Source organism: Phalacrocorax carbo, chromosome 1 (assembly GCF_963921805.1).
Source record: "Phalacrocorax carbo chromosome 1, bPhaCar2.1, whole genome shotgun sequence".
In the NCBI taxonomy this organism is placed as follows: Eukaryota; Metazoa; Chordata; class Aves; order Suliformes; family Phalacrocoracidae; genus Phalacrocorax; species Phalacrocorax carbo.
In genome coordinates, this window is record NC_087513.1 from 21,083,836 (window position 1) to 21,095,539 (window position 11,704).

The 11,704-nt window shown below is 35.6% G+C and overlaps 1 protein-coding gene across 6 annotated transcripts in view; it reads right to left on the reverse strand.

Annotated features, from left to right (window-relative positions):
• Positions 1-11,704, reverse strand: part of BRD1 (bromodomain containing 1) — a 61,727-nt gene that overhangs the window by 42,192 nt on the left and 7,831 nt on the right. For all 6 annotated transcript variants that reach the window (XM_064445633.1, XM_064445641.1, XM_064445624.1 and 3 more), the window contains exon 3: positions 2,627-2,783. In XM_064445633.1, the coding sequence (XP_064301703.1) occupies positions 2,627-2,783 (157 nt within the window). The remainder of the gene's footprint in view (positions 1-2,626; positions 2,784-11,704) is intronic.

Below are 11,704 nucleotides of genomic sequence, written 5' to 3' on the forward strand. Positions count from 1 at the left end.
GCTGTTCATTAAAGTCTTCTTTATGGTTTGGCTTATATTTGGAGTAACGAAGATGACTAATGCATGGAATGCTTTGCAGCTATGACTACTTTAATAGGTGTTCTAAATACATATTGAAGATACTATGGAGAAGGCACAATGTCGCAGGACTCTTGCTACTCACCGAAAAGCACCACCTACACATTTTTCATCAACAAGATAATTTTATATTCAGCTTTGCTTGAAACTTGCTGCTTCTTTTCCAAAGAAAACATTAATTCCAATTATAAGTTTCTAAGCACAAAGTCTCAGAATTGCCCCTATTTTTAATAAACCAACCTAAATATTTTCCCATTAATTTAGAATATATTTTCATTATTTTCTTACTTAAGAATGGTTCTGAAATTAGAAAAGAAGAAAGTAGTGTTTGTACATTAGTACAAACAGGCAAAGGGCTTTTAAACAACTCCTACCTACACCTTATTTTATTACAGTCAAACATCAACCATAAGAATTGTTTTATTTTGGTAGTTACTATTTAAATATATACAAGTGTTGCAGTCTCATCATGCATTTCAGTAGGAAAAGTACTTCCCAACTACCAAGCATTATTTTTTCAGACACTAACTATAGCCTATGTCTATACTGTCACATGTGCCACAGACTTTTGTGCTTTATTTTATTCTTGAGTGCTCAAGCTCATAAAAAAAAAGAAGTCTAATAATCTGAATAAATTAATTTCAGCTATTACTAGGTGACTGCCAGGCACCACTCTTCAGACTAGAAACTTGTCATACAGAATTAAAAGATTAACCAAAGACTGAGAGTAGAATACAAAATATTTTAGAGAAGTTAGAACTCAAAAAAAAAAAAGTATTAAAATGGAGTGATATAGAAGGACTGAAGGAAAGCTAAACAAGTGGCCAATTTATATTCAAAGTTAATTCCACCTAAAAGGAATCCACCTAAATTCCACCTAAAAGGAATCTGAGCATCTTAGCTATGACGAAAGGCTGGGAGAGCTAGGACTGTTTAGCCTGGAGAAAAAAAGGCTCAGGAAGGAATTTAATCAAGGTCTATAAATACCTGAAGGGAGAGTGCAAAGGTGATGGAGCCAGGCTCTTGTCAGTGGTGCCCACTGTCAGGACCAGAGGCAACAGGCACAAACTGAAATACGTAAGTGTCCCTCTGAACAGCAGAAAACTCTTTTTCACTGTAAGGGTGACTGAGCACTGGCTCAGGTTGCCCAGGGACGCTGTGGAGTCTCCACCCTTGGAGATATTTGAAAGTTGTCCGGACATGGTCCTGGGCAACCTGTTACAGATAGCCCTGCTTGAGCAGTAGGGTTGGACCAGATGACCTCCAGAGGTCCCTTCCAACCTCAACTGTTCTGGGAATTATTAATTTGGTTTTTTTCATGAAAAGCTAAAAAAAGAAACACACACAAAAGGACAGACCAAATAATTAGGAAGCAGTGTTGACCATGGTATTTTTACAAGTACATCAATTAATGACTTAATCCGCAAGTAGCAACGCAAATCAAAGAAAAATTACAGTTAAGCTTTAAAGGGGAAAAAAAAAATCTCAATTTAATACAAGTAAATTATTATAAAATGCATTCTTAAGTTCTAGGGGCTATTTTACAATAACAGTTCCACTGGAAGTCAAACACCTGGAGTACGGAAAGAACACAGCCAAATACATTTTCAGTTCAGTTAAAAAAGGTAACTAGGACGCAGTAAAAATGTCCGCATCATAATGCTTCACAGCATTTCAAGGTCTACACACATGGTTCCATATACAGAATTCAGAAAAGAAGTTTTAATTATTTTCAAAGTCACACAGTGCCTTGAAGCCGAAACAACAAAATCTCTAATGTCACTGAAGAGTTGTTAATATTACAAAAGGGAAGCAGAGTTCATATTACAAAAATGGGAAGAAGAGTACTGCCTTCTGAATCTGATACACATCTGGAGTGACTGTTTTTCAGCAATTCTGACTCATAAATGTGTACAACTTTAACCAACCTGGATGTATTTTAGATAGGACGAGTTTTACTTGAACAAAATATCAGCATAAATTTATGCTTGTCTATGTCAAAGGTGAAACTAAAACTTAAAACAGGCCTTTGAACTTCATCAACAACTTGCTCATTGTTCTGTTATTACCAAACAATGTGGGCAATAAGGATCTGAATTTAAAAACGGAACTAGCACATCTAACCTTTCCTCTGTAAAAATCCCTGCTTTTCTCAGTTCTAAGTATCAAAGACGACATTTGCTTTGCATCTTCTGATGAAATTAATTTTTTTTTTATCTTTTTAACTCATAGCACATTGAGGAACAAGTTCCAAAAGACACAATACTAGTCAATGAACAGTGGTATTAGAATAGTTTTGGTTTCAGTATTTTTGCAAAGCGTTTAAGCGAAACAAAAGAAGAACCCACAAGGTTTTTTTTCATATCCCACAAATTAAAAAGGATTAGATAAAGCCCAATTTCCAGTACAGGTTATCTTACCTAAGCATAAGGTAAAGAATTTACTCAGTGCTCAGTAAGAGAAAGTTTTTACTCCATGCTATATTCCCTGGTTAATTTTTTGCTCTATAAAATACGAAGAAATCAGAAATCAGAAAAATGTCACATACCTGTTGTGTGTTTCTTTGTGACTGTAAGCTGGACTGCAGCCTTCTCAACAGAGGAACACCATTCCTAGACAGTCTTTTAAGCAACCAGTAACTGTGCACTCGTTCAACAAACTGCTTCTTCCGCTGAATGGCCACCTGATTCATAATCTTATTTAATCTAAAATATGGAAAAACTGATATTGTATTTTTCGCAGCAACGCATATAACGTATCTCTCTATGGAAGTTAAACATCAGATATACATGAATGTATAATGTAACAACAGCAGAGATCATCGTATTACTAATTTCTTTCAATGACAATTATTTCTGAGCAGTAGGTTACAATCAAATACAGATGCTTGACACTCTAGTTTCTACCAAATACGTTAAAGTACTTTATAAAGCTAAAGGGCATCAATTTTTTCATTACCTCAACAGCAATCCCAGATTAGGGCCGAGAATAAAGCTTTATGTGCATTTTAGAATAATTTTCCTACTGAAAATAAAATCAGAAATAAAGCTTCAAATCCCTACAAAAGTTTTCAGATCATTTGTTGCCATCTTCACACAGAATCAGTAGTTTAAGATATCTTCAAACTTTTTATATAAAACATGCAACAAAAAGCTTATTTTGCTCATCTAATACTAAATTTTTGGTAAACAAAGGAAACAAAACATGTAAAACAGAACAACACATGATTTTACCCCACACATATGATGAAAATATCCACACAGGCAAGATGCAAAAGAGGACGATACAAACAGCTAAGCATAATATCTTGATTAAATAAATAGTATTTTCTCCAAACTTGTTTTTTTAAGATATGCAAATACTGTTTATGTATACTGTTTAAAAATACTCTAGGAAAGTGCTATGTGAACATTACAAACAAACTTCACTACTTTTTTAAAATAATGACATGTTTAAATGTCCAAGTCTCACACACAACACTAACTTCTCAAAACTTATATTAAAAAAAAAGTTATCTGAAACAGATCTTCAACTCTGTGCCTACAGTATCCTGAAATCGTGGCAAAGATGTAAAAGAAATGTTGATGGTTGTAGAATGAAAAGGTTTTGTCTTTGTATGATACTGCAGGGATTTGTTGCTGGCAGCAGTCCTTGCAAAATTATTACAAGATACCCCAAGGCACCAACCACCTGTATTGTTAGAGGGATTGTTCATTCTTTTGAGGGCAGTGGTGAGTTGGAGAGAGCAAAAAGGATTTCTCCAAGCTGGATGTAAGACTGAGTTATGCAAAATATAATATCAATGAACAGAAACCTATTAATTCTTCAGTTGTCATATTACTACCCATAGAAAAACTCTACAATGGATAGAAGTAGGTTTATCAGAGATTCTCTGATAAAATTTAATACCAAAATAGGCAAAATTAAATACAAGAAGGGCCTGATTTGTAGACCATTACCATGAGGCATTTAAATAACAATCAGGAACATATTTAAATATTAGTATTTTTCTGCTTTTTCCCTTTTAATATTAGGAATAAAGCAGTTTGTCAGGTAAGTATTCAAACACCTAAAAAAAATGTAAAGCTGTAAGTGAACCTTGGTTAAAATGATTTTTAAGAATAGCTGGGAAACCTGACTGATATTTTTCAGACAGACATACAAGTGAGTCTACAAGTGAGTTCCCCAAAGGTCATCTATCCCTGGTAGGGTGCCACAGGTCTACTCGGTTCTACGCTAACTGTAGCTACAGAGCTTTCAGTCATCATAGGGTAAAGGCAGAGCAAACGCAGGTTTTCTTCAAAATACGGTGCCATTATGTCCTTCGGTTCTTCACTGACATAATTTCTCAATGAATAACTATGCCAGTTAGGCATTCTTGAAAAAACTTTAGCTTAACTTAGAGCTTAGAAATTCTGCAGATGGACTTAGGACTGCCTTTTAAGTCTTTCACTGAAGAACAGAGGCAGGCTCCACAAAGACTTAATGCAGAACAGGCCTTGATGTGACCATATTAAACATCAAACACAAAAGAATTACCATTAATCATAGGATGCAATCAACAATCAAACAATTAAATTCACATCTCTCTCTTGGAAAGAACAAAACCTACTGAACTGAGTCAAAAAAGGCTGAGCCAAATATATACCTATTTGGAGAGAGCAGAGAATCATAACTTAACATGAAGGAAGGTGCCTTGGCTTCATGCCCATCAGATGTGGCAAGACTAAGCAAACATATTTAATTACAGCTTTAAGTATATTTGCCCATTCACATACCGAACCATACTATTCATAGATAACTATAAAAGTAAAGTGCTGGAATAAGCTTAGGAAAGATGTTCACTCCAACTTTAAAAATACAAATAAACAGAAGGTAACTTGGAGTGCAGAAACTACCTAACGAGGGTTAGGAACCTACTCCTCTGCCTTCCATCCAAATAAAACCACCCAAATACTGGCTATTCATATTTCATTCAGACACCAGACTTTGGTAGTGGCAGTATACCACCAACCACCTCTTAATTTCTCAAAACACCGAGGTCAGAGGCTCTTCACATGACTGTAGAAGCTCTGTAGATATCTGCCATTTGCTGTTTGACCCTAAGAACCCCCTAACTATAGCACAGTTCTCTGATCATCTTTTTGCTTAGTCAGATACTCCCAGGTAGACTTTTACTGTCCAAAACACTTTAAATTTACAGACAATACAGCCATTTTGTGGAAATAAGACATGATTTGTCTCCTGCTGTAGAACCCTAGAAATATCACAGACTGATTTTGAAGCTCCCACCCTTGAAAGCCCTACCATACTGGGAAAGAGGTTCTTACCCACAAAGATACGTTCAGCTACAGCGAAGCTGAACAAAAGCATGAAAGAAGGCACAAAACTATGCATTGCTCTTGAGCAAGTTCCTTCCTGCTACCTGAGCTTGAACTAAATTTGTAAATGTAGAAAGTAAATTTTCAAGCTAGAGTTTTGAAATTCTTTGAGGTCTTAAAGGAGCTTCCTGCACATTCCACTTCCTTTTTTTCAACAGGGAGATGTACTTTAAGTGAAATTATTGAAGAGGTAAAAAAAAATGTATATATTCAAGGCAGGTAGGAGAGAGCCATTTGAAGACTTTATAGTTCTGCAATCCAGGATCTGACTTGCACAAAGCAGGATTAGCTACACTACACTGACAAATCCCCCACGGAGAGGCAAGGCTTACAGCACTTACGTCACCTCCCAGAACTACAGAAAACGCCTCAGCAAAGACATTTGGGGTTTTTTTTGCGAAGGTATCAGTCCACCCTAGAACTTTTTCCACTTATAAATGTATCAGGAAAGAACAGCTTTCTGTAGTGTTTTATTTTCTAATGGCAAGTCAAACATAGTAAGCACTGGGAGAAAAAAATATCAAGTATTTAAAATGCACATTAAACACCAGTGTATCAATTGAACCTGTGCTTTCTCTTCAGAAAAAAACAGACCAATCTCATTGCAATGAGCAATCTCATTACTGAATAAACTTTTATATCTCTGTTAAGATTGCCAAATAAGTGCAGGACTACTATTGAAGACAGCTTACAAAAAAGAGAATGTAGGAAGGTACATCTGTAAGATATGGCCAGATGGCCAGAGTTACCGTCCTCCCTATCACAGCTGACTTTAGATATGTCGGGAGGGGGAGGAAGCCACAACTATAGCAACTACAGAAACAAGCAGGGAGAATGGAAGTGTTCTTGCTGTCCAGGTCCCGCATGGAACAGAGAATTCATTACAACAAAATTCCTGCATGGAACAGAGAATTTGTTATGACAAAATTCCCAGTGAGCATCCTGAAATGGACCATGTTTAGTGCTAAACACTTTTTTCTCAAAACATATACACAGTTAACACAGTTAAGCTAAACCCAGAGCAGAACAGTTCTTACGCTGTAACTTGCTGCAGCCTGAATCACTGTTCTGAGGCCTTAACACCTCAGAGTGGCCCACAGTATGTTGTTTCCCCCTCAACTTATCAGTTATTTAAAATAAAGTACATTGAAAGAAGAGTTCCAAAACTCTTAAAAAGGTGGCCATTTTCCCACGAAATTCAGTAGCTGCTGTTATATAACTGGTCCCATAAAAGAAGCATTAGGTTTCAAGCTGATGACCACTTGGCAGCACCACACTCCCTCTTGTTCTTTTTCTTTTTTTGGGCTACATTCCAAGACTACACAGATGTCAAAATATTTTTTCAAAACTGTTTTATTTGTGCCACAGGCAACTGAGAAAGCCAAAACTACTTTCCTTCCCCAGCCCCACTTGTATCTGACTGTAAAATACTGTGACACGTACTACAAACATGATACAGAGGTATCACACAATCCCTTGCTAACCTTTAAAAAGGGAAAGGTCCCTTTCAACTGAAGCTTTCAGACAGCACCTGCAGTTCCCAGCCTGAAACCATAGTTTAGGCTGAAGTGTAGATTACAGCATTAAAAATATTCTCTATTTACAAAAGCAACAGGATGAGAAGAGGAAACTGGTTTATTTTGAAAGGGTAAGGCAGCCTCCAATAATTTTATTTTAAATGAAAATTAATATACAACAGATTTGATGGGAAACTAATTTAACAGCTGATCTACACTAAACCTCACCTCACACAGAGACACCTGATGGATAATCTACCCTGCTAAGGGTAATAATCTTAATGCACTGGTCAAAGCATTCAGAGAAAGCTGTTACTCAGTCCCGTTTTTCCTCATCTTTTTGATAAATTCATAAAATCATTTTCATCAACATAAGACATATGCTCTTGTCATACTAGCAGAGTCACAGCTTCCTTCTTCCAGCTTCCTTCTGCCTTCTGTCACTGTGGCAACTATGGCAAATGGTTACAACAAAAAGTGAAAACAGTATTTTTGGTGGCTAACTATGTAGCAGTTTAATGTAAGAGAGCCAATGAGTGATAATCAGCCAGTTTTCTATTAATCATCACTAACCACTCCACAGACCATGCATGCTCTTTAACCCCACAGATATCATTTTAGTATTATAATATATGAAGACTTCTATAGCATCTCTCCATTCTCGAGTTTTTGAAATACAAACTGGAGAAAATATACCTACCTAGGCAGTATACCCATAAATAATCAAATGATGTTCCACTTTACTGGGCAAATAAAATGCCCCTATTTTCCAAAACAAAGATTGCAGATATGTTTCTAAAACCTGTCAGAACAAAACATCAAAAAATCTAAAGGGAACAAACTGTAACAAAGTAAACTGAGTTTCAAGAACATTTGAATTTTTAAGCCTTGCTCGAAGTTCCACAAAACATATCCAAACTGACAGAAAGCAGGAGAGACACAAAAATTACCTAAAAAAAATTATAGTCATTCCACTGACACCAACTGGGAGAGAATTAGCAGAAAAACGGAATAAAAAGCTATGAAAGCACCTATTTTGGGAACTGGAATTAATTCTGGGGCCTTGCCAACTATTCCTCCTAGCTCCATATCAAAAAACTTCAGCTTTCAAAGATGAGAAAGCCTGCTCGGGCAGATAAAACCCTACCCTTCCCACACAGAACCTTTGGCAGTAGCTGCCTATCAAACAGTGTTTGAAAACTTGCCTTTATTCAACACACTTTTTTTTTTGAACAGTGGAGACAGCTTTGTTGTTGTGGCTGTATGTCATCCCCTCCCTCAATAAAAAGTTCAAGTTACTGTATGATTTCTCATCTAAAAAAATCCCAAACAAACCCTTTTGATCAGCTTTAAAGACATCACAGGTAAACGAGTAACTATGTAAAAATTGGAGTCCATTTGCATGTCTTTATTTCCTTTTGAAAAAGGACAAGATTTCTTTTGTAACAACCAGAAGTCAGCTATGTACCCAAGAAGGTACATATCAAATCCTGAAACGGCTGACAATGATTTCACTTAAACTTCCGTGCAACATGAGTCTGCAGAATCCCCATGTGACGAATAAACATTTTCCTAACTGTAACTACTTTCCAGCTTTTGTACTGAAGATTTGAAGAAACAAGAATGTCACGTTTCCAAATCACTTCCCTTACTAGTCTAATGTGGTGTTTAATCATCTTCACAGTTATTCCTTTTTGTATCTATGTTTTAAAATTCTAGCTATTGAATTTGCCTCTCTCTGCTGGGTTGAGAATCCAAGAGTGTATCTACTGATACATCTTCTGAAGCCTGTAAGTCTCTCCAGGTTCATTTTCTTTATTCTACATTTATTGATATTTAAATAATATTTCATGTTGACTGAACATGTAGGAAGCACTTTTTCTTGCTTCACATGACTGTGAAACCAAGCAGCTACTTTTTTACTTGAGCAAACAGCTCGTAAAAATTTTTCTTGGACAGGAAAGTAAAACATTGAGCTCAAGAGTTAAGAAAATGCTATGTTATTTCAGTCAATTCTCCGTTAGTTGTAACAGGTTATTTTGTTCCTATTCTAACAATTAAGCTTGTGACCTTCCAAACCTTTGGGTAAGAAAAAACCCAAACCAATCAACGCCCCCCACCCTGTCATACTGGAAAACCTTCTTAGACTTCTCAGAAAAATCACATGCATAGATTTACTTCTGCTACTTCCTATACTTAATACTGAGTTATGACTTTTCCTTAAAGTTACTAAAAATTTTTTTTCTGTGGTTTTTTTATAATAGTCATAACGATACCACCCATGATTTTGAAATCTAACCTCAAAAGGCTAAATTCACATCAGCAGAAGATAACGTATTGATTAAAAATTGCCTTTTTATCTGTAATAAAAGAAATCTCTGTACCTATCTACTGTAATCTACATCATTTTTGTGCACTCCGTAACCTGACTATTGAATAAAAAAGTGCCGGGAGACAGTTCATCAGACAACGCATTCTGAAAATCGTATGTTTGTAGGGCACTTACAAGACACAACACCCTCTAACTGCCACCAAAAAAAAATCTAATGACATTTCAAATAACTGGTGAAACTCAGAAGTATGAAAAATAAAACCACATTAATTTCTATCTTCATAACTGCATTTTCACATACATAATCGTTGTGGACCGAAGCTCTTAGAGGATGCACAAAATATTAACGATGCACCTTACAGAAATATCTTAATGTATTAATCTTTGTTTTAAGCTTCTTTGCCCTGTACATGCAAAATAAACAGAAAGGACAAAAAACATTACATGTACACCACATTCCTACATCCATTTTGTAAAAAGGGCATATTTAAACAAAAGACAGCACTTCCATCCTTTAGATTTTTAGAGAGGGGAAACACCCCTCAGACAGCAATCAATGCAGCTTTTAACGGCAGATATTCAAGCATCTTCCCCACTATTGTTACTGAAAAATCAAAATCCACTTTTAAAACCTATTTAATAAGTCACACTTTCTCAAACACATGAATTAATTCTTATTTAATAAGCCAACCAGAGTCAAGATGAACTAGCTTTGAAATAAAGCTCTAAAGTTACCTTAATTTTTCTAAAATACCACTGAGGCAAAGCTAGTGAACACCATAGTAGCTCTTTTCTTGACTTAGGCAATTATTTTTGTTTAGAAGAATTATTTTAATTTTTAAGCAGAGAGGTCAGGATGACATCAGCAGTAGTTTCCACATGTATCAGAAAGTTTTCAAAGTCGATCAGCCTTCCAAGAAATATCAGTGGACAACAACTGCTGGCATCCCCTGCCTCTTTACTTAGGTGATTCCTCTTTACTTTGGTGATTATGAGGTACAGCCATAAGGTGTACCTACCTCATGCACTCCTGTAATTAAAATAAATATTTCTACATGATTTTGTGAAAGTATACATACACATATATTCAAGGATAAACAGCTAACACAAAACAGTCTGGATTTATTCAGCTGTCAATTTTTTGCAACACTGGCTCTAGTAGTATTTTTCAATAGCTTTTTCATGCTGAATTTTTAACAGCATTTCTTATTCTTCTCCCCCACTTAAAAACTTTCTGAAGGTATTATAAAGAAGTCCAGTACCCTCAAAAACATGAAAAAAAAAACCCAAAAGAAACGCACAAGCCACATATATGATTACGAAGCATCATCTGTGAATGCAGACTAACAGTGTCTCAAAGGCCTTGTAAATGTTCTTTTCTGCTTATATTGTGTTTAATCACTTTCTGTTCATTTATTTTTCTGGTTCATGCTTAATTTCACACACAATCAAGATTCCTGTGTTGAGATAACAAGACTACATCTAATTATTTGGTAAAAAAGTTCAGGTTCGGTTAGCTAAATCATAAAACAGAAGGAAAAACTGGTTCTACCTTGAGACATACAGTAACAGAAATCCAGTTTTACCACCAGGAGCAATGTTTTCTAATAAAAGCAAAGGTCAATATAGAAAAATCAGGTAATGTGCAGCACATAAATTTCTAAAGACAGCTGAAAATATTTTTTAAGAGTCTCAGAAATTTTGCTCTCCATTATCTGCCCACTACTTAGCTGCTTTCATAAGGATCTTTTAATTCTCTTTCAATAATATGATGCAACAACTGATGCAGACAACATGGAAAACAAGTATAACACATCGCTCCTACTTAGTATGAAAGCAGGGCATATTTTTTTCTTACTTTCTTCTCTCTACAAATATTGCATTTCAAATGCTTTCTTAGTTTCAGACACTACAAATATGCCCTGTAGAAACCAAAACTAAAGATGAAAGCAAATATTTACATGCTTTAAAATATCTGCTTCCACTTAATAGAGCAATTACATGAATGGTGTTTTAATAAATATTACACTGTAGCTCAGTGTGTATTTTGAAAATATCGAAGATTAAGTATTTTATATCACATTCAATTTCCCTCAAGTATATAGCCACAATATCATAGTTTCACATTTTTGAAGAACATGAATATTGACACTGTCATGGCTTTTGTCAAGCAATCACATTTTAAATGTCTCTTTTGACACACGAGTTCAAGAGACTATACCAAAATGATGTTATTTGTACTAAAGAATCAAGCACTCAAAACTAACAAACCAGTTTTCACAGCTAACACTGCAACTCTTCTCCTTTGTGCGTCCATCCTACTCACTTACAAAGGACGAGGATGAGCAGCAATGGGGTGAAAAAAAAATCCACAGGAAATGGAGCACAGAGCCAGT